At 43.4% G+C, this 23,519-nt stretch overlaps 1 protein-coding gene across 7 annotated transcripts in view; it reads right to left on the bottom strand.

Annotated features, from left to right (window-relative positions):
- Positions 1-454: 454 nt before the first annotated feature.
- The window catches only part of LOC136771607 (mucin-21), a 25,886-nt gene continuing 2,821 nt past the window's right edge, over positions 455-23,519 (bottom strand). Inside the window, exons 2-22 of one of the 7 annotated variants that reach the window (XM_066724013.1) lie at positions 18,690-18,740; positions 17,859-17,894; positions 17,458-17,508; positions 16,273-16,308; positions 15,866-15,916; positions 15,001-15,036; positions 14,600-14,650; positions 13,803-13,835; positions 11,119-11,151; positions 10,167-10,178; positions 9,750-9,848; positions 9,343-9,396; positions 9,084-9,137; positions 7,115-7,171; positions 6,949-7,011; positions 5,882-5,944; positions 5,690-5,746; positions 5,234-5,293; positions 4,389-4,439; positions 2,707-2,795; positions 455-1,734 (exon numbers count right to left, since the gene is read on the bottom strand). In XM_066724013.1, the coding sequence (XP_066580110.1) occupies positions 2,728-2,795; positions 4,389-4,439; positions 5,234-5,293; positions 5,690-5,746; positions 5,882-5,944; positions 6,949-7,011; positions 7,115-7,171; positions 9,084-9,137; positions 9,343-9,396; positions 9,750-9,848; positions 10,167-10,178; positions 11,119-11,151; positions 13,803-13,835; positions 14,600-14,650; positions 15,001-15,036; positions 15,866-15,916; positions 16,273-16,308; positions 17,458-17,508; positions 17,859-17,894; positions 18,690-18,740 (1,016 nt within the window). In that variant the 3' untranslated portion in view covers positions 455-1,734; positions 2,707-2,727. The remainder of the gene's footprint in view (positions 1,735-2,706; positions 2,796-4,388; positions 4,440-5,233; positions 5,294-5,689; positions 5,747-5,881; positions 5,945-6,948; positions 7,012-7,114; positions 7,172-9,083; positions 9,138-9,342; positions 9,397-9,749; positions 9,849-10,166; positions 10,179-11,118; positions 11,152-13,802; positions 13,836-14,599; positions 14,651-15,000; positions 15,037-15,865; positions 15,917-16,272; positions 16,309-17,457; positions 17,509-17,858; positions 17,895-18,689; positions 18,741-23,519) is intronic. The other 6 variants (XM_066724014.1, XM_066724015.1, XM_066724016.1 and 3 more) reach the window with 6 other exon arrangements.

The raw sequence follows: 23,519 nt of genomic DNA, 5'->3' as shown, positions 1-23,519 counted from the left end.
ACAGTCTCTGTTCATCAATAAAGATCCAAATAACCAAAGCCACTTCTGGGTGTAAATCCAGTGTGCACGGTTATATTTTGTTCTTGTGTCGCATTTTCATATTTCAAAACAGCCTGTCTTAGTCGGTCGTGTTGCTGTTGTGGTGAAATAGCGCACTGGCGCCGCTAGATGTCGCCACAACATCAAAACACCTACTTTCCCACACGGCTCGTTTTCATTTAGATAATTAAAAACAAATCGGTATACGTCAATGTGAGCGGACAAGGACTTTAAATCTAAGATTAAATATACATTTAGCACATGTATATTGTTCTATGTTTGCTTGTGTGACGTTTCAAGTATAGGACAGTTTTCACACAATTCGTGATTAAGTTTCAAAAACGTTTGGTACAGGACTTGGCCAAGGCAGCAGTGGACCGCACCGCAATCTCGGTGTGAACGAAGAAAAGTTACGTTGATCACGATTCTTTAATAACACAAGTACAGACTGGTTAAAAAAAAATCAACAGCACAGCAGCTATCAACTGACCAAGTGCAATTCTGATTCTGCAATAATTTGCCAACCAATGAGAGCCAGTGGCCAGTTTGCCAATGACTCCAGCTGTGTGAAAACAGCCAGACCAGTGACAATCCCCATCAGCGAAGGACAATTGATACACACTTTCATTTCCCTGATTGACTTTATTTTACACAAGCTTACCTTAAATAATAAAGACTCAACAGCGATCGACAATACAACGCATCAGCAGCCACAAACTGTCATCATGTACAGCAACATACACCAAGAAAACAACTTGCCATCTTGCTAGTTTGCCTTTTTAAATGAATTCTGTCTATATCTACCTACTGACTTCTCTTCATCAACCTCCCTACCTTTCTACCTTTCTTTCTATCTATCAAGCAGATTCAATATATAAAATAGAGTTCTATGTACAAAGATTGCCATGTGTTGCCACTTTCCGGCTCTGTAGGATGTGATTACATCACACATATTTTTTACAAAACTCATTGAAAAATATAAATATATAACTTACAAATTACTGAACATTTGTAAAGCTTTAAAATGCTTCTTTAGTAAACTGTAAGTTGCCCTGGGTAAGGGCATTTACAAAAAAATAATAATTAAAGGAGTATATAACTATTATAATTACAGGGTTAGTTTGTTCGGCACTGGCGGCACATTCCTGATTGTCTTAGAGACCAAATCAAAACATTGACCCTCCTGCAAATCACCTTCAAAGTTGTGCCCTATCATGTTTTGAGTTATAAATAGTTTAATGTATTGTAGACGTCACTGTATACTGTGATAGGTTACAGCTTGTCAGGTTTATGATTAGCAGGGAGGTCAATGTTTTGATCATGTGTGAATCCCCTGAGAAGAAGGAGAGAACAAGGGCTGAGGCCAAAGGCTTTACTTCCCTCCTTTATGCACTCTTACCCTGGTAAGTTCACCAGTGGCTTGTTTTACACTATAACATGGTGTAAACATGTAACAAGGCTTGTCAAACCCTCTATTTCACAACTATAATGAAAGCAGAGTCAAATAACCATCTTATTGCATAAGCATCCTGTCTGTGTGACACCTGTACATTACATACAATAGCTCCCGAATTGCACATTTGAGCATGATATACTTTAACTAACCGGGAAAAAACAAACAGTATCTGGTAACAGTGGGTGTGTAAATGTTCAGTGGGTTCCTCTAGACAGTCTCGGCTCCTCTGTGCTCAGGTCCTGTGAAAGGGGAGGAATTGAGAGGTGTTGTCAATTGTTATTCATCGTTTTCTCGCAGGGCTGCACAGCTGTGGTCTCAGGGTGAGGAGATATCAGTGCCTTCAGGTTATCCTTCAATCTCACATGGAATTTGGAGCAGGTGACACAAAGTGTGTCAGGAATTGATCTTGATGTTACACAAACTATTAACTTATTAACTTATTAGCAAACAAACAACAAAACCCTCTGGATAAGGGCGTCTGCCAAAAAAAAAAAAAAAAAAAAATAATAATAATAATAATAACTGTCAGCCTCCTGTATCAGCATCTGCTCTGGCCCTGCACAACGCACAGGCAGGCACGGTCCAGGCCACGGTGTGTTTGTGTGTGATCTGTTTCGTGCTCTGTGTTGCACAACCTTGGCTGCTCATTGTAATGTGGCAGAGGAGGTGCAATTAGCAGTGCACAGTATCACAGATGTTTAATGTACAGTTAGGTCCATACATATTTGGAAAGTGACACAATTGCCATCTTTTTGGCTCTGTAAGCCACCACAATGGATTTGAAAGGAAACAATCAAGATGTGCTTTAAATGTAGACTTTCATATTTAATTTGAGGGTAGTTACATCCAAACTGGATGAACGGTGTAGGAATTACACCCATTTTTATATGTGTTCCCCCCAATTTTAGGGTCTCAAAAGTAATTGGACAAACTAACATAATCATGAATTCAGTTGTGAGTTTCAATACTTGGTTGCAAATCCTTTGCAGTCAATGACTGCCTGAAGTCTGGAACCCATAGACATCAGCAGATGCTGGGTTTCTTCCCTGGTGATGCTCTGCCAGGCCTGCACTGCAGCTGTCTTCAGTTCCTGCTTGTTCTTGGGCCGTTTGTGTCAGTTGTGTCACTGTCCAAATATTTATGGACCTAACTGTATGTGCTGCTCCCTGGCTTCATCTTCCAATGAGGTAAGTGTGAACTGACTCACTCACAATCACAAAACAGATGAAGCCTCACTGTGCTTGGGCTTGTTGAATGGGCTGTAGGAGGGAGTACTCTGAGTCTGTGGACAGCGCACAATCTGAAACACACACACAGGGTGGATCAGGCAGGTATGCAGACAGATACATATAGATACACCGATCAGCTATAACATTATGACCACCTGCCTAATATGGTGTAGGTCCCCCTTTTGCCACCAAAACAGCCCTGACCCGTCGAGGCATGGACTCCACTAGACCTCTGAAGGTGTGCTGTGGTATCTGGCACCAAGATGTTAGGAACAGATCCTTTAAGTCCTGTAAGTTGCGAGGTGGGGCCTCCATGGATCGGACTTGTTTGTCCAGCACATCCCACAGATGCTCGATTGGATTGAGATCTGGGGAATTTGGAGGTCAAGTCAACACCTTGAACTTGTGATTCATCAGACCAGGCCACCTTCTTCCATTGCTCCGTGGTCCAGTTCTGATGCTCACGTGCCCATTGTAGGCACTTTCGGCAGTGGACAGGGGTCAGCATGGGCACCCTGACTGGTCTGCGGCTACGCAGCCCCATACGCAACAAACTGCGACGCACTGTGTGTTCTGACACCTTTCTATCAGAACCAGCATTCACTTTTTCAGCAATTTGAGCTACAGTAGCTCGTCTGTTGGATCGGACCACATGGGCCAGCCTTCGCTCCCCACGTGCATCAATGAGCCTTGGCCGCCCATGACCCTGTCGCTGGTTCACCTCTTTTCCTTCCTTAGACCACTTTTGATAGGTACTGACCACTGCAGACCGGGAACACCCCACAAGAGCTGCAGTTTTGGAGATGCTCTGACCCAGTCGTCTAGCCATCACAATGTGGCCCTTGTCAAAGTCGCTCAGATCCTTACGCTTGCCCATTTTTCCTGCTTCTAACACATCAACTTTGAGGACAAAATGTTCACTTGCTGCCTAATATATCCCACCCACTGACAGGTGCCATGATAACGAGATTATCAGTGTTATTCACTTCACCTGTCAGTGATCATTATGTTATGGCTGATCAGTGTATATAGACAAATAGGTAGTGGAACAAATAGGTCAATAGGCTGAGAGAGTTTCACTAATACAGTAAGAGAAAGGCAACAAGTAGAGAGATAAAAAGAAAGAGAATTCAGGCAGAGTAAGAAAGAGAAAAAAATGCCAATCAACAGCTCTTAGTGAAGCCCCTGAGAGAATAATCTGGATTGTTAGACTGGGCAGCATCTGTAACACAGAGACACAAAGACACACACAGACAGTCAAAGGGTCAGTGATACACTGTGTCAGAGGTTTTTTATTGGTAAACAAGCGTCTTAACATTGGAAGAACTGGAAGGAAGGGGTAAGGGGAAGCAAAGGCAATGGGCACTGAGAGAGAAAAGGAATGAGAGAGGAGGGGGCTTAGACAAAGACAGACGGACAGAGAGAGAAAAACAACCCAAAACATTCCTGTACTGAAGGCTATCTGTGATCCTTTACTATAATATCCCATAGCAGTGCCCTATGGCTAAGTGCTCTCAATGAGAATTCCCCTCCTTAGTGCCATTCAGCTCCAGATCACATCCACAGACCTAATCTTAATCAACAGTGACAGCAAAGCAACGTGCACAAAGCTCAAGATACAAGTGGTACAAGAGAGGAAACTGTGTAGTTGAAGGGCACTGTACCGTTCTGTGTCTTCTGTATAGCTGCATTGTCGGTGCTGCTGCCTACAGGGCCTGGGATACAGAGACAGAGGTGAAATATGTATAGGTGCAGTGTACATATTTTATTGGTTTTAGTAGCTTTAGAGCCCAGCTACAACCCAAAGCACAAGACACAGGGGTACTCCAGGACCAGGGCTCACAATAGTACATTATAGAGTGACTGACAATCACAAATATTGACTGACATAAGACATATAAGCACAGTAAGAAATATATTCAGACAGATACACACACAGATACAGATGTATATACACAGTTAGGTTCATAAATATTTGGACAGTGACACAATTAACATAATTTAGGCTCTGTACACTCTGTGTACTCTGTACAATTGATTTGAAAGGAAACAATGTGCTTTAAGTGTCAACTTTCACCTTTAATTTGAGTGAAGTTAGTGTAGGAATTACACCCATTTTTATATGTGCCCCCCCCCCCAATTTTAGGGGCTCAAAAGAAATTGGATAAACTAACATAATCATGAATTGCAAAGGATTTGCAACCAAGTATTGATTGAAAATGGGTGTAATTCCTACACCGTTCACCCAAATAACTACCCTCAAATTAAAGATGGAAGTCTACACCTAAATCACATCTTGATTGATTCTTTTCAAATCCATTGTAGTGGTGTACAGAGCCAAAATGATGACAGTTGTGTCACTGTCCAAATATGTATGGACCTAACTGTGTGTATATATATATATATATATATATATATACACACACACACACACAGAGAGAGAGAGAGAGAGATAGATGGATGGATTGATGGATGGATAGATAATATAAGTAAAATGTTCATGTCTTACTCTGTGCTGGTTTGGGTTTGGTCACAGAAGCATATTCACAATCAACAGCTTTCTCTGGCTCTGACACAAGACAAGGGTGGACACGATGAAGCAGATTTCTCTGGTAGCATTGCAACAACTGTTCATGAGTCACATGTCCAACACACGGGATCTACAGCTCCTACTGGGCTGGATACAGACATCTGTGGGTCTATGTGTGCATGGGGGTGTCTGTGGGAATTCTGTGTGTGTGGCAGTGTGTTTTAGGAAATTAATCAAGTACAATTGGTTAATTGTTTAATGCAATTGATGAAAGCAGTTTGGTGATTGTTTAGCAGATTGGTACATTTGACTGCCATGAATGATGGCTCTCCCTCTTTCTAAATCACATCCCTGCATCCCAAAGGCCAACCAACACCCCTCCCCCTCCTTCCAGACCCCAAGAGTCTCTGAAACAGGAAGTGCATTCAATCTCACCCTTCCCAGCTGTCTCGGGAGCCACAGAGTTGTCTGAATTCGGACTGCCGGTTGTCTCTAGAAAAGAATGAGATGAGATAAGAACAGGGTCACAGATCAGAGTTCATCTCCACCCTCCCCACCCCTCCACTCCAGAGTCAGTGTTCATTCTGTCACTATCAATTGTAATATAGTACCTGCCCCAGAGCTCACCTTTCTCAACATCCTTGGGAGGCTGAACAGAAGAGTAATCTGAGTCCTGGACAGAGGCTGGACCTGGGCAGAAGACAAAAGTATTTGTGATGTCCTATCTTGTCCCTATTGAAAATCATGCGGTCGCTACTAACACTCAGCTCAGTGTGTCCCATAAACGATTCTATTGTCATATCTGTATAGCTATATCTATAGCCAGTTTGGACAGTGACATGATTGTCGTCTTTTTGGCTGTGTACAACACCACAATGGATTTGAAAGGAAACAATCAAGATGTGCTTTAAGTGTAGACTTTCATCTTTAATTTTATGCTAGTTACATCCAAATTGGGTGAACTGTGTAGGAATTGCACCCATTTTTATTTGTGGTCCCCCCAATTTTAGGGGTTCAAAGGTAACTGGACAAACTAACAAAATCATGAATTCAGATGTGAGTTTCAATACTTGGTTGCAAATCCTTTGCAGTCAATGACTGCCTGAAGTCTGGAACCCATAGACATCAGCAGATGCTGGGTTTCTTCCCTGGTGATGCTCTGCCAGGCGTGCACTGCAGTGTCTTTAGTTCCTGCTTGTTTTTGTTGCGTTTTGCCTTCAGTTATGCCTTCAGCAAGTGAAATGCTGCTCAGTTGGATTCAGGTCAGGTGATTGACTTGGCCATTGCAGAACATTCCACTTCTTCAAATTAAAAAAGTCTTGGGTTGCTTTCGCAGTATGCTTCTGGTTGTTGTCCATCTGCACTGTGAAGCGCCACCCAATGAGTTTTGAAGCATTTGGCTGAATCTGAGCAGATAATATAGCCCTAAACACTTCAGAATTCATCCTGCTGCTTTTGTCAGTATCATCAATAAATGCAAGGGAACCAGTTCCATTGTTTCCTTTCAAATCCATTTTGGTGGCATACAGAGCCAAAATGATGACAATTGTGTCACTGTCCATGTTAAAAACATGCTGTAAACATGGGAGGGTAAAAAGCTAGACAGCAAGGCTCGACATTTCTGTTTCTGGTGGTGGTGCTGTGACAGGGGTGGGGTGGCACTTGCTATACTGCAGTAGAAACACAGTCAGTACCTTCCTTAGCCGTCTGCGGGGCCTGGGCCAGAGCGTAGTCAGAGCCCTGATCGCCGGCTTGCTCTAGGAATACGAGACAAGACAAGGGCAGCATCAAAGACAAAGAGCTCCACCCCCCCGCTCCTCGCATGTCCTCTGTAAGGGTGGATCTGCACTCACTACTTACTGGCTTCTGCTTCACTGATGACGGCGTAGTCAGATTCAGCATTCGCTTCTACAGCTGCTGGGAGGAACAGCAGAGAGGTTACGACTGAGACGTTCAATCTCTCTGCATTCATACACCCATGCAAGAACATAAGAAAGCTTCCAAACGAGAGGAGGCCATTCGACCCATTGTGCTCGTTTGGTGATCCAAGGATCCTATCCAGTATATTTTTATGTGTTCCCAAATTTTCAGCTTCAACCACATCGCTAGGGAGTTTGTTCAGATTGTGACGCCTCTCTGTGTGAAGAAGTGTCTCCTGTTTTCTGTCTTGAATGCCTTGAAGCCCAATTTCCATTTGTTTCCCTGGGTGCGTGTGTCCCTGCTGATCTGGAAAAGCGCCTCTGGTTTGAACTGCCCCTAGAGCAGCGATATCTTTCTTGAAGTGTGGAGCCCAGAACTGTCCACAGTATCCAGATGAGCTCTAACTAGTGCATTGTACAGTCTGAATATCATTGCCCTTGTTTTCAATTCTACACTTTTGACAATATACCCTAGCATCCTGTTTGCCTTTTTTATTGCTTCCCCACATTGTTTGGATGGAGAAAGTGAGGAGTCCACATAGACTCCTAGGTCTTTCTCATGTGTTACTTCATCTAGTTCTATTCCTCCCATAGTGTAATTATAGTGGACATTTTTGTTACCTGCATGTAATACCTTGCACTTTTTCACATTGAATTTCATCTGCCAGGTGTCGGCCCACAACTGAATATTATCCAAGTCCCTCTGAATAGCCTGTGCTGCCAAGATTGTATCTGCTGAGCCACCTATTTTAGTATCATCAGCAAATTTGACAAGTTTGCTAACAATCCCAGAATCCTCACTCAAAAACACATAATTTCAAACAGTACTTGTAATTTAGTAATTTACTCTCCTGTAAGATAGCACTTATACAACGTTTATCATACTACTTGCCTTGCATTACTAGTATTTGTATTTTGATCTCCCCTATGCTCCCTTCCCCTGGCCCTTGACTGTGACCTAACATCTTGTCTGCACTCATCACCTCTAACAGTCCAGGATGTAAGACCTCATATATTGTGTGAATTGGAATTTGTAACATGTATTATGCTTTGAATTGCACTGTATTATGGAATTTGTAATATGTTATGCCTTTTACTGCACTGTAATTTTGCACTTTGTATTGCGCTTATATTTCGTAAGTTCTGGTTAAGGATGTCTGCTAATTAATTAATACATAAATAATAATAAATAATCATTAATATATATTAGAAAAAGCAAAGGCCCTAATACTGATCCCTGTGGAACTCCACTAACAACCTCACTCCAGTTAGAAGCAACTCCTCTAATCGACACCCTCTGTTTCCTAGACATCAACCAGTTCATAATCCATCTACTTACATTACCCTGAATGCCTACAGCTTCCAATTTGAGGATCAGTCTTTGGTGTGGAACCTTATCAAAAGCTTTCTGGAAATCTAAGTATATCATATCATAAGCTTTCATGTGATCTACAGCTGCAGTTCAAATAACTCTAATAAATTAGTAAGACATGATCTGCCTCGTCTAAACCCATGTTGACTATCTCCAAGAATATGGTTTTCATTAAGATGCTCCTCTGTTTTCTGTCTAATCATTTTACAAGTAGTGCAGGGAGACTGATTGGTCTGTAATTTCCTGGCTCAACATCAGACCAATCACAGGAGGCGTCTCAGTCAGCAGGCAATAACATCCCCCCAGTGGTGTAGTGTGAGGAGATTCCTAAACTTCACAGTGTTAGGATAGTAAGACAGTGGAGAGATGAGATAAGGGAGAGAATCCTAATAGAATCGACGATGATAGAGAAGGAACCGAGAATCACTTAGTCATCCACATGTACAAGAGGAGAGACGCAACAAAAGGTGGAGGGGGACGACGATGACAACAGAGAACTGGGCAGTGGCGGATGACAGAGGGGGCAGACCGACCCTACCTTCTTCAGCTGGTTTGAGGTCCTTTATCTCAGTGTAGTCTGGGTCCCCTTCTTCTGAAACACAACAGAGTGATGGCTATAAACTGCACACAAGAATACACTGAACAAACTCTAGAACACTGACTTCACCCATTTATCAATCTATCCATCCATCCATCTATCTTTTTAATTATCTACAGTGCTTCTGGAAGGTGACAGTTCACTCTAACTGTGCCTCGTCCCTCGGCTTATGTCACAGAGGTAAGGAAGGGCAGTGTACCTGTTATCTGAGGCACGTGTACGACAGCATAGTCTGTCGATGTGTCCATGGAGCCTAGAGGAGAGAGAGAGAGAGAGAGAGAGGAAGAGCAAGGTGGGTTCATAGTATGGCTGAAATGGCTACATTTCAAGATACATGTTGATATCTTCCTCAGTGCCACAGGGTGGCATAGTGACTCAGTGGGTTTGACACTTGTTCCTAATGTGGAAGATTGTAGGACAGGCCAAGTAGTGCCAGCATTAAACATGAGGCTTCAATAAGTAAAAAAGCGATGCACTGAGCTAAACTGGGGTACAGAGCATGTTACCAGTAAGGTACTGTAAGTTTTCACTTTTCTTTTTCTTCACAGTGCACATACAGCATTTGTATTGATAGATGGACAGACAGACAGACAGGAAGGTACCAACCTTTATTTCTGCACCTCCTGCAGTAGCACACGATCAGCACAACCACACAGACCAGTATGAGCACTCCTCCTCCCACCGCAGGGTATTTAATCTTACTCCCTGCAGAGACAGACAGAGAGCACTGGCTGTTTCCTCCCATGGTTATTAAAATACATTTCCAAAACACATCTGCTTTGCTCTGGTTCATGGTCGGCTATACTTCTCCATGCTTTACCACAATTTCTCTCCACTGTGATTTCACAGTGAAATACTACAGTAAACAGTTATGAAGGCATTGCTCTTAACTGAATTTGCTCTGTTTTGTCTCCCTTAACTGAATTTTATCTACAAGGTCACTCTGCTATACATTATAACATTACACTTAACTTCAGAGACAACATGCCTGACGTCCCTTGCATAGACCGGTGTCATACTCACATGGAACAGGGGCTGCAGATGGTGATTGTGAATAGGACAAGTTGACAGCTCAGTTAAACAAGAAAGAAGTACAGCCAAATTAATACTACCACAACTACTAATACTAATACTAATGGGGTTTAGCCGAACTGGGGTTAGTGGCTGAAGTGGCAAAACAAAATACAAAAATACAAAGTACAACAAATACAAGAAGAGTGGAGCTCTGAGCTGCAGTAAACATGAGCTGAACTGTGAATATAGTGAGAGAGACAACAATCTCACACGCACGCACACACACACACACACACACACACACACACACAGGGGCAGACTGGGACCAAAAAACGGCCCTGGACATTTACTCAGGGGGGGCGACGACTGGGTCCCATTAAAGTGCGGTCCGGGGGCTGGGGGGCTGTTGCCGATGTGCGGTCTGGGTGTCTACACTGGGACGACCGGCTACATGTGAATAGACCGGCATATCTGGCATTTGACAGAATTGCCTGATGGCCAGTCCACCTATGCTCACACACCACACAATACACAACAAACTCACACTCTCACACTCACACACTCGCACACAGTGGCGATTCTAGAGTATGTAGGCACCCTAGGCAAAATATTTCTTGACAGTGTTTTCCCCAGTGAGAGCAGGGGGCGCGGGTGCTGACTCACTTGAATAGTTGTCATCACCATCATCATCTTCACCAAATCAGATTCAGATGGAGACGGACACAACACACACACACACACACACACACACACACAGACACACACACACGCACACATACAACACTCTCTCACACACACACGCAAATGCACAAGCACTCACACACTCACTCGCACACACAAACTCTCATATGCAGACACAGACGCAGACACACTCACAGTTGGAGATATTGTGCAGTGGGGGTTTCAGGAAAATCAATGTATTTTACCTTGGGATTCAAAACTGAACCCAGCAGCTACTCACCTGAATGGTTGTCATCTTTATGATCGTTTTTACCTGAAATAATGAAATCAGATTCAGTTGGAGACAGACACAACGTACACCACACAACTCACACTCTCACACACACACACACGTGCACGCACATTCTCTCATACACACACACACACACTCACCCACACACAATGTTAGTCACAATCACAAATGTTTTTATTTTCTAACTCATCAAAACTATCTCTCTCTCTCTCTCTCTCTCTCTCGTCTATTTGCACACTCTGTAGGAGACAATGCTATTACAGAAAATTATCATTAGTACTTGTAATTGTCTTCTGTGTTGTTCTCTTATTAGAAGCTCCAGCACCGTGTTAGAATGAAACCATAAAAGTGTAGTGTAGTGTAGTGCAGTGTAGTGTAGTGCAGTGTAGTGTAGTGCAGTGTAGTGCAGTGCAGTGTAGTGCAGTGCAGTGTAGTGTAGTGCAGTGTAGTGTAGTGCAGTGTAGTGCAGTGCAGTGTAGTGCAGTGCAGTGTAGTGTAGTGTAGTGCAGTGTAGTGTAGTGTAGTGCAGTGTAGTGTAGTGTAGTACAGTTTAGTGTAGTGCAGTGTAGTGTAGTGCAGTGCAGTGTAGTGCAGTGTAGTGTAGTGCAGTGCAGTGTAGTACAGTGTAGTGTAGTGTAGTGCAGTGCAGTGCAGTGTAGTGTAGTGTAGTGTAGTGCAGTGTAGTGCAGTGCAGTGCAGTGCAGTACAGTGTAGTGTAGTACAGCGTAGTGTAGTGTAGTGCAGTGTAGTGTAGTGTAGTATAGTGCAGTACAGTGTAGTGCAGTGTAGTGCAGTGTAGTGTAGTGTAAGTGTAGTGCAGTGCAGTGTAGTGTAGTGCAGTGTAGTACAGTTTAGTGTAGTGTAGTGCAGTGCAGTGCAGTGCAGTGTAGTGTAGTGCAGTGCAGTGTAGTGCAGTGTAGTGCAGTGTAGTGTAGTACAGTGCAGTGCAGTGTAGTGTAGTGTAGTGCAGTGTAGTGCAGTGTAGTGTAGTGTAGTGTAGTGCAGTCCAGTGCAGTGCAGTGTAGTGTAGTGCAGTGCAGTGTAGTGCAGTGTAGTGTAGTACAGTGTAGTGCAGTGTAGTGCAGTGTAGTGTAGTACAGTGCAGTGTCGTGTAGTGCAGTGTAGTGTAGTGCAGTGCAGTGCAGTGTAGTGTAGTGCAGTGTAGTGCAGTGTAGTGTAGTGCAGTGTAGTGCAGTGCAGTGTAGTGTAGTGTAGTGCAGTGTAGTGCAGTGTAGTGTAGTGCAGTGTAGTGCAGTGTAGTGTAGTGCAGTGTAGTGTAGTGTAGTGTAGTGCAGTGCAGTGTAGTGTAGTGCTGTGTAGTGTGTGGAAGGAAAGTTAGAAATTATTTATTTCATACCTGTTTTACTCTCTTGTATACTTAAGAAAGATAAGGTCAAGCCAGGAGGACAGGCCAGAAGGAAGCTTGATTTCTGTTTGTTATTTACGATGAGAATCTTGGAGACAATGTCAAATAGTATGATTGAAGTGCCTGCTCCCTAATCCATGTGTTGATCTATGAACTCTGTCCTATAATGAAATATATTCTGCTTAGCTAACTATTAATATAATATAGTAATGACTTTCTGATTATAACCAGCTCTTTGATTTTTGTGTATAAAACCTCTGACTGTTAAAATGAAGGCAGAGCGACTTTGGGATCTTCTTGATTCACTGTTCCTCTCCACGCTGCGTGTATTAAAGGCATTGCAAATAATGCTCCAACCTGATTGAAGATGATTGATCTTCCACATTACATGGCGATGAGGATGGGATCGCTGACCCTGATGGAGAGGAGCGGAGTGGCCAGACCACTGACCAGTAAAGCCGCGCCGGCAGAATAATAAGGTAAGGGAGCCTTTTAAAATCCCTACTGCGGTGCTTTGCTTTCACTTGTCTGCTCGCCAGGCCCTGACGATCAGGTAACGCGATCTATATTTTAATTCAACGTTGTTGCTTGCCTTACATCAAATACTTGAGGCAGGAAATGTTTTCTTGCTTGTAAAGAAACAAGGGTTTCTTAGGGTTACCACAAACTTGACTGTGTCTTCTTGTTTGTGAAGAAACAGGACTGTGTTTTCCTGTTTGGGTTCCCGCAGACAAAAGTGTGTTTGTAAACTGCAGTGTAGGTTTGACCTACTATTAGAGAAAAGAGAAAAAAAGGAGCGCTAATTAATTGTTCAATATCTGATATGCGGTGATAATATAAAAGCATGTGTTTTATAGAACCATAAATGGTATGGTAAATGAAGAAACGTCATTAAGTTATATAAATGCAAACATATTGAAAAACATGTTTGTTATTTTCGTATATAGGATTTATTTTAATTTGTGTTTTGTTTGGTTATACTTTTATTACTCACTTGAATGGCTGTCATCACCATCATCATCTTCACCAAATCAGATTCAGATGGAGACGGACGCAACACACACACACACACACACACACACACACACACACACACACACAGACACACACACACGCACACATACAACACTCTCTCACACACACACGCAAATGCACAAGCACTCACACACTCACTCGCACACACAAACTCTCATACGCAGACGCAGACGCAGACACACTCACAGTTGGAGATATTGTGCAGTGGGGGTTTCAGGAAAATCAATGTATTTTACCTTGGGATTCAAAACTGAACCCAGCAGCTACTCACCTGAATGGTTGTCATCTTTATGATCGTTTTTACCTGAAATAATGAAATCAGATTCAGTTGGAGACAGACACAACGCACACCACAATATACACAACAAACTCACACTCTCACACACACACACACACACACTCACCCACACACAATGTTAGTCACAATCACAAATGTTATTATTTTCTAACTCATCAAAACTCTCTCTCTCTCTCTCTCTCTCTCTCTCTCGTCTATTTGCACACTCTGTAGGAGACAATGCTATTACAGAAAGCTCTCATTAGTACTTGTAATTGTCTTCTGTGTTGTTCTCTGATTAGAAGCTCCAGCACTGTGTCAGAATCAAACCATAAAAGTGTAGTGAAGTGTAGTGTAGTGAAGTGTAGTGTAGTGTAGTACAGTGTAGTGCAGTGTAGTGTAGTGTAGTGTAGTGTAGTGAAGTGTAGTGTAGTGTAGTACAGTGTAGTGCAGTGTAGTGTAGTGTAGTGTAGTGTAGTGTAGTGTAGTGTAGTGTAGTACAGTGTAGTGCAGTGTAGTGTAGTGTAGTGTAGTGCAGTGTAGTGCAGTGTAGTGCAGTGTAGTGCAGTCTGCTCATAATGACTGGAACTGAAGGACTGTAACCCAAATTTAATACCCCAATTAAAACAAAACCCACACAATTGTTGGATGCACTTCTCAGAGCTAACAGACAGACAGGTGAGACAGAGCAGTCAGAGGGTGCAGCGCTCAGAGCACCACAGTGTGGGACAGAAACCAAGGGCTTCACAACATTGACCAGCCTCTGAGCATTAGAGAGGGGTGATACTCACCGGTGATGGGGGAGGATGGAGTCTGGGATTCAGTAGAACTGGAGGTTGTGGCTGAAATGGCAAAACAAAACACAAAACCATTTCAGTCAGAGAGGGTGGAGCTCAGAGCTGCAGAAGACATGAGCTGGACTGTGAATACAGTGACACAGACAACACACACAAACAGACTCACATAGACACACACTCACAATCACAAACACACACTCACACACACGTAGGCAAACAGTCACACTGTCTCTCTCTCTCTCTCTCTCTCACACACACACACACACACACACACACTCACAGTGAGGCTCTGACCGCACTGACAGTATCTCAGTGAACTGGGAGCTGCAGGAGAATCGGTGCAGCTTTTCTTGGGTCAGGAGCTGGAAAATGGGCCACAGATGGGTCTCACTCACCTGTACTGGAAGAGGCTGCAGTCCTGGTGGCTGCATCTGAAACAGTGAAAGCAGGACAGGCAGTTGAGTTCAGAGGGGGACACAGACAGACACAGTGTTTCACAGAACAAAAGCCCTGATCTGTTCTAAGAACATTTTTATTTTCTAACTCATCCCAACTCTCTCTCTCTCTCTCTCGTCTATTTGCACACTCTGTAGGAGACAATGCTATTACAGAAAGTTCTCATTAGTACTTGTAATTGTCTTCTGGGTTGTTCTCTGATTAGAAGCTCCAGCACCGTGTTAGAATGAAACCATAAAAGTGTAGTGCAGTGCAGTGTAGTGTAGTGTAGTGCAGTGTAGTGCAGTGTAGTGCAGTGTAGTGTAGTGTAGTACAGTGTAGTGCAGTGTAGTGTAGTGCAGTGCAGTGTAGTGCAGTGTAGTGCAGTGTAGTGTAGTACAGTGTAGTGCAGTGTAGTGTAGTGTAGTGCAGTGTAGTGCAGTGTAGTGTAGTGTAGTGTAGTGTAGTACAGTGTAGTGCAGTGTAGTGTAGTGCAGTGCAGTGTAGTGCAGTGTAGTGCAGTGTAGTGTAGTGCAGTGTAGTGCAGTGTAGTGCAGTGTAGTGCAGTGCAGTGCAGTGTAGTGTAGTGTAGTATAGTGTAGTCTGCTCATAATGACTGGAACTGAAGGACTGCAACCCAAATTTAATACCCCAATTAAAACAAAACCCACACAATTGTTGGGTGCACTTCTCAGAGTTAACAGACAGACAGTAGAGACAGAGCAGTCAGAGGGTGCAGCGCTCAGAGCGCCACAGTGTGGGACAGAAACCAAGGGCTTCACAACATTGACCAGCCTCTGAGCATTAGAGAGGGGTGATACTCACGGGTGCTGGGGGAGGATGGAGTCTGGGATTCAGTAGAACTGGAGGTTGTGGCTGAAATGTCAAAACAAAACACAAAACCATTTCAGTCAGAGAGGGTGGAGCTCAGAGCTGCAGAAGACATGAGCTGGACTGTGAATACAGTGACACAGACAACACGCACACACAGACTCACATAGACACACACTCACAATCACAAACACACACTCACACACACGTAGGCAAACAGTCACACTGTCTCTCTCTCTCTCTCTCTCTCTCTCACACACACACACACACACACACACACACTCACAGTGAGGCTCTGACCGCACTGACAGTATCTCAGTGAACTGGGAGCTGCAGGAGAATCGGTGCAGCTTTTCTTGGTTCAGGAGCTGGAAAATGGGCCACAGATGGGTCTCACTCACCTGTACTGGAAGAGGCTGCAGTCCTGGTGGCTGCATCTGAAACAGTGAAAGCAGGACAGGCAGTTGAGTTCAGAGGGGGACACAGACAGACACAGTGTTTCACAGAACAAAAGCCCTGATCTGTTCTTAGAACATTTTTATTTTCTAACTCATCCCAACTCTCTCTCTCTCTCTCTCTCTCTCTCTCTCTCTCTCTCGTCTATTTGCACACTCTGTAGGAGACAATGCTATTACAGAAAGCTCTCATTAGTACTTGTAATTGTCTTCTGTGTTGTTCTCTGATTAGAAGCTCCAGCACCGTGTTAGAATGAAACCATAAAACTGTAGTGAAGTGCAGTGTTGTGTAGTGTAGTGCAGTACAGTGTAGTGTAGTGTAGTGTAGTGCAGTGTAGTGTAGTGCAGTGTAGTGCAGTGTAGTGTAGTGCAGTGTAGTGTAGTGTAGTGTAGTGCAGTGCAGTGTAGTGTAGTGCTGTGTAGTGTGTGGAAGGAAAGTTAGAAATTATTTATTTCATACCTGTTTTACTCTCTTGTATACTTAAGAAAGATAAGGTCAAGCCAGGAGGACAGGCCAGAAGGAAGCTTGATTTCTGTTTGTTATTTACGATGAGAATCTTGGAGACAATGTCAAATAGTATGATTGAAGAGCCTGCTCCCTAATCCATGTGTTGATCTATGAACTCTGTCCTATAATGAAATATATTCTGCTTAGCTAACTTTTAATATAATATAGTAATGACTTTCTGATTATAACCAGCTCTTTGATTTTTGTGTATAAAACCTCTGACTGTCAGAATGAAGGCAGAGCGACTTTGGGATCTTCTTGATTCACTGTTCCTCTCCACGCTGCGTGTATTATAGGCATTGCAACTAACGCTCCAACCTGATTGAAGATGATTGATCTTCCACAAGTGTAGTATAGTGTAGTGTAGTGCAGTGTAGTGCAGTGTAGTGTAGTGTAGTCTGCTCATAATGACTGGACCTGAAGGATTGGAAACCAAAATTAAAACCAGAACAATAGAAAGAAATCCCACACAATTGTTGGATGCACTGCTCAGAGCTAACAGACAGACAGGAGAGACAGAGCAGTCAGAGGGTGCAGCACTCAGAGCGCCACAGTGTGGGACAGAAACCAAGGGCTTCACAACATTGACCAGCCTCTGAGCATTAGAGAGGGGTGATACTCACGGGTGCTGGGGGAGGATGGAGTCTGGGATTCAGTAGAACTGGAGGTTGTGGCTGAAATGGCAAAACAAAACACAAAACCATTTCAGTCAGAGAGGGTGGAGCTCAGAGCTGCAGAAAACATGAGCTGGACTGTGAATACAGTGACACAGACAACACGCACACACAGACTCACATAGACACACACTCACAATCACAAACACACACTCACACACACGTAGGCAAACAGTCACACTGTCTCTCTCTCTCTCTCTCTCTCACACACACACACACACACACACACACACACAATGGGGCTCTGACCGCACTGACAGTATCTCAGTGAACTGGGAGCTGCAGGAGAATCGGTGCAGCTTTTCTTGGTTCAGGAGCTGGAAAATGGGCCACAGATGGGTCTCACTCACCTGTACTGGAAGAGGCTGTAGTCCTGGTGGTTGCATCTGAAACAGTGAAAGCAGGACAGGCAGTTGAGTTCAGAGGGGGACACAGACAGACACAGTGTTTCACAGAACAAAAGCCCTGATCTGTTCTTAGAACATTTTTATTTTCTAACTCATCCCAACTCTCTCTCTCTCTCTCTCTCTCTCTCTCTCTCTCTCTCTCTCTCGTCTATTTGCACACTCTGTAGGAGACAATGCTATAACAGAAAGTTCTCATTAGTACTTGTAATTGTCTTCTGTGTTGTTCTCTGATTAGAAGCTCCAGCACCGTGTTAGAATGAAACCATAAAAGTGTTGTGTAGTGCAGTGTTGTGTAGTGTAGTGTAGTGTAGTGTAGTGTAGTGCAGTGTAGTGCAGTGCAGTGCAGTGTAGTGTAGTGCAGTGCAGTGTAGTGTAGTGTAGTGTAGTGTAGTGTAGTGTAGTGTAGTGCAGTGTAGTGTAGTGCAGTGTAGTGCTGTGTAGTGTAGTGTAGTGCAGTGTAGTGTAGTGCAGTGCAGTGCAGTGTAGTGCAGTGCAGTGTAGTGTAGTGTAGTGTAGTGTAGTGTAGTGTAGTGTAGTGCAGTGCAGTGTAGTCTGCTCATAATGACTGGAACTGAAGGATTGCAACCCAAATTTAATACCCGAACTAAAACAAAACCCACACAATTGTTGGGTGCACTTCTCAGAGCTAACAGACAGACAGGTGAGACAGAGCAGTCAGAGGGTGCAGCACTCAGAGCGCCACAGTGTGGGACAGAAACCAAGGGCTTCACAACATTGACCAGCCTCTGAGCATTAGAGAGGGGTGATACTCACGGGTGCTGGGGGAGGATGGAGTCTGGGATTCAGTAGAACTGGAGGTTGTGGCTGAAATGGCAAAACAAAACACAAAACCATTTCAGTCAGAGAGGGTGGAGCTCAGAGCTGCAGAAGACATGAGCTGGACTGTGAATATAGTGTGAGAGACAACACACACACAGATACAACACACACACACCAACTCACAATGGGGTATATAGTGTCTTTGATGCCTCACTGGAGCTGCAGTTGAGGTGGGGTTGTTCTGACACTGTTTCATTCATGGTTGCGGGGGGGGGGATTTCCTGGGGCCCTAACATTGGTGGCCGGGGACCCCCAGGCGGTCAGGGGCCATAAGTGGTCGCTTATGTCGCTTATGCCTAGAAACGACCCTCCAGACAACATCAGCAAGAGACAACAGGAAAGGAACAATAATGAACTGTCCTGCTCCCTAACATTTTGCTCTGATGGACAGCACTGATTACAGATTACATTTGTGCCACAATTATTGATCATGTTGTCAATCATGGCCTTTCCATGAGAGGTTGGGCAGCGGGTCGAGCCCAATCTCAGTAGATCAACTATGGCATCAATAGTAAGAATATTCAAGAATAAGAATAGCTAAGTTACAACTATAGTATTAAGAAATGGCACAGACATATAAAAGAAGGTTAACCTTCTTGAGGTATATTGATAGTTGTATTTAGTATTTATTGGGCCATTGAGTAACAATTGATTGAAAGACCTGTTTAATTAGATAACAAGGTGGGTGTTTTGATGGAGGTAGTTAATTTTGTGTCAAGTATTTAATGTTTTGAGAGTCATAGTGCATTTTGCAAAATAAATGTGTAATTGTGGCAAACGTGCATCACTTTGGGGCTATTTGTTAATTGTTTTGAAAAATCCTGTTTGGAGAAAAATGCTCAAGCAATCGAGAGAAACTGTAATGTAATTTTTGTCATAACCAGCTTGGTCCTGAGTATCTTCAGAATATTGATTTATATTTGCTGTAAAGTATTTCCAGCTTCATTCAATATATAAAGAACATTACTGTAACTGAATATAGTAAAATCTTTTCAGTGTACTTTTTGCTGTTCAGTACAGCAGTACAGTACAGAGTACAGCTCATGCTGTGGTGAAATATTTACCGACCATTTACATTTTATTTTACAAACAAACAGAAGAAGACAAATAGAACATGTACAGGGCTGACCTTGTCATATTGATGCTCAAAGTTCGATAACAAATGATACTGTTGTGATGGAGTTGTAAGATATTATTTGTTAGAATATATTTTTCTATGGGAAATTCTATATCATCTGGTTTAGTAGAGGAAACAGACTTCCTCCCTTTTATCTGGTAGCCCCTGGTAACCTTATCTGTATGTCCAGAAGACCAAAAGGCACCTGTCCTCTGATTGGCTCCTAGTCAAATTCGAAATGACCCCCACTTCTAAATTACTTTAGCATACCCAAGTCATGGTGGTGGCAAAATGCTATTGGTTGGAAGGAAACCTTATAAAAGGGAAAACAAAGAGAATTTGAGTTTCTCTTAACTTCTTCATCCTGCAACGAGACACAAGACAGAGCTGGAGAGGAGGGACAGAGAGAGACACACCGCTTCCTGCCTGACCAGACTGGCCTATAAGCTGTACTGTGAGGAGAAAGAAGAAAATGGGTATTATCTGTTTTTTACTGTAATCCAGCAGAAGCTTAATATTACTTATTTTCAGTAATATAATTGAATGATATTAGTTTCCAATTTTTGTCAAAATAAATGATTATTGCACATCTGTGACTTGACCACATCTTCCCTCTAAAAAGAATCTTAAAAGAGAAACCAATTGACCTATGAGTTTTCAGATCAACTATTTATTTAGATTGACTGAAAAACCAAGCATTCAAAATTCTCTTACAGAGTGATTTGATTTTGTGACAAGTATTTGCTGTTTTGAGAGTCTGAGTGCGTTTTGCAAAGGATTTGTTTGGGGCTGTGTGTTAATCATTTTGAAAAAGTGAATTCTGTTTGTAGAAATGTGCTCAAGCAATCGAGAGAAACTGTAACACACATCCAACTAGTATAGGCAGGCTAGGCTTTTCTTCACACATGTTTTGTAACTGGCTTGTTTAGCTTGGGCTACTTCATGAACAATTCCAATTAACAATGAATGAAGAACAACAATGAAGAACAGCTCAAAAGAAGAACAATTTCAAAAGCGAGAGAAATCAGAGAGGCCCATCTGTGGCCCATTTTTTGGCCAATTTTCCAGCTCCTAACACAAGAAAAGCTGCACCAATTCCCCTGCAGCTGCAAGTTCAATGAGATATGCTTTCGCTGCAATTAGAGGCCCACTGTGTGTGTGAGAGTGTGAGACTGGGACCAAAAATTGGACCAGAAGTTAAGGTCGACCGGCCCACATTTATGCCAAAATCAACATACTGAAATAATATTCAACTTCCCACAACAACATCCCTCCCCAACCCCAAAACATAACCAAAAAACCCCACAATAACTACCCCCCACACACACAAAAACAAGGTCCTCGATCTGAATCAACCACCCACTGACAGACAGGCCTGCTCTTCATTGCACACTCTTACGCCCCCCCACTATGCTGCCCAATGGCACACACCCACACAGCGGTCTCCGCCAGGCAATACAGCAGTCCAATAGCCAGGATCGCTACAATATTAATAAAGTTATATATAATGTATGATTGTTGTCTGTTCATATATTGATTGTTAAAAATTATCACAATTCTGAATCCAGCAGGATTACCTGTGCATCCGCTACATAAAGTGCACAGCTCTAAGAACATTTTTAATAAAAACTAATTTCTTGATATGGCAATGTGACATGTGAAAAATACTTCAAAAAATGTATACGTGTTTAAACATTACAAAAAGTGTATTGCAGTGCGCTAACTGCCGCATTATCATTCAGTTGCTGTATGCAGTGTCAGTCGAGCGCTCGCTGCACAGCTGGGTTCGTTATGCACGGCGATGCGGCGCGCATTATTAGTGAGCACAGAAATACAGCATGTACGTGCAAAACTACACTTGCAGTTTTTACGCTTGCAATTCAATTCTGCGCTGTTCAGTGTCGTTTACACATTTGCAGCTCTCGCTGCGAGCTGGCGATTCGTGCTGCGCATGTGCAGTTCTCTACACGCTCGCAGCTCTTTCGGACAGTTTGCACAATGACGCAAACAACCCGCAGATCAGGCATCCTCGATGATCAGCGCACTATCCATCTCCATTCTCATCACACAAGAATGGAATAGATTCAAACGAAAGACGAAATCGGTTCACAAATCCTGTTGTAAGAAAACCCTGGCAAATCCAATCAAGTGAGTCGTTTTTCGAGATTTATGATCACACTGGAAATACAGTATCCACCTCGTCTCCCGTCTGTTCCTAAATTTAAGACCTCTACAAACCAAAATTAAGACATTTTTTACACTATTTGAGAAATTAAAGACTTTTTACGGCGTTAACATTATGAAAGGTGAATTTAAGACATTTTAAGGACCCGCGGGGACCCTGCAATTGAGGAAATCCGTCGTAGCAACGGAGAACTTCAACCCCTGTCCTATCATAGATAGAAACTGCCTGAAATCAGCTATAAAGACAGTCGTGTGTAAAGATGGCGGGCGGTGCCTGTGCCAGGATCCGCCACTGCGCGCCACATAGGACAGGTTCCTCCCTCTTCCTCCCCTCCCTGCGAGTCCCTGTTATCATGGAGCTGTTCCTCACCGATTCAGTACCCCACCCTCCTCCTCCTCCTCCTCCTCCTGCCTGTCCCTCCTCCTCATCACTGACAGACAGGCCTGCTCTTCATTGCTCGCCACCTGCTCTTTTCCTTGCTGCTGCACACACTTCGGCACTGCGACGCACTAAAGGCCACTGAAGCCCCTAAACTACACATATCGGTTATCTTGGCACATCTGGCGGCATCCGCCTCCAAACTTTTAACCCTCTTATCCCAGAGTTTTTCAGCTCCATTTGTGCGCTTCATCTGTCCATTTTCAGAGATGATGGAGGAGAAGGGAGGGGTGAAGCCGAGCGACATTTATATAAGGCGAGCAAGATGCGTAATCGCTCCGTCTATCGGGCATCGTGATGGGGTTCACACACTGTCCACACAGAGGACAAACCAATGGGCCGCTGCCCCTACATGATGGGCCACCCAAAAAAAAAAAATGTATCGGCTCCAAAGTGCGTCGGCCCACTGGGAAAATGCCCGGGATGCCCGATAATCAATCCAGCCCTGCTTGTGCGGCACTTTTGTTTTAAGATAAAAAATAGTGCAGTGGTATCAATCTACCGTGACTATGAGTGTGCACAAATGTACTCTACAATCAAAGGCATAATTTATTTATTTTGGGGAATTTACAGCTTTCTTTTGCCAACTTCATGAAGTTTTTAAATTGTCGGAGTGTTAAATATGAATGCTGTTCCGTGTGTTCAATTACAACAGCACAGACCTGCTCCACCCAGCGCCGCACGCAGCATCAACACTCATCATCACACTAACATCTCGTCCGTGAAGTGCAGATGTTCGCAGTTCTGCGTGGATCTGCGCAGCTCCACCAATGGGAGTGGAGGATTCTGCAGTTCTGCACATAATTGCGAAAATCTGCGCATAAGAACCCGACCTAAAACATTAATATTCAGAAAAAAACGTGAGCTGCTCAGTTACTTGGGGCGATGCCATCACTGCCAAATATACTGGTTTTCAATCAGTTTAGACAATTGAGGCAAAAAACTAAAAAAAAAAAGATAGTCGCTCACTTGGCCTGCCAACCTATACGTGCCACAGGTTCGCCATCCCTGCTATAGTCCCTGT

This window comes from Amia ocellicauda, chromosome 15 (genome assembly GCF_036373705.1).
Source record: "Amia ocellicauda isolate fAmiCal2 chromosome 15, fAmiCal2.hap1, whole genome shotgun sequence".
NCBI classification, from domain to species: Eukaryota; Metazoa; Chordata; class Actinopteri; order Amiiformes; family Amiidae; genus Amia; species Amia ocellicauda.
Note: the sequence above shows the minus strand (reverse complement) of the source record. Positions and strands in the feature narration are given on the sequence as shown.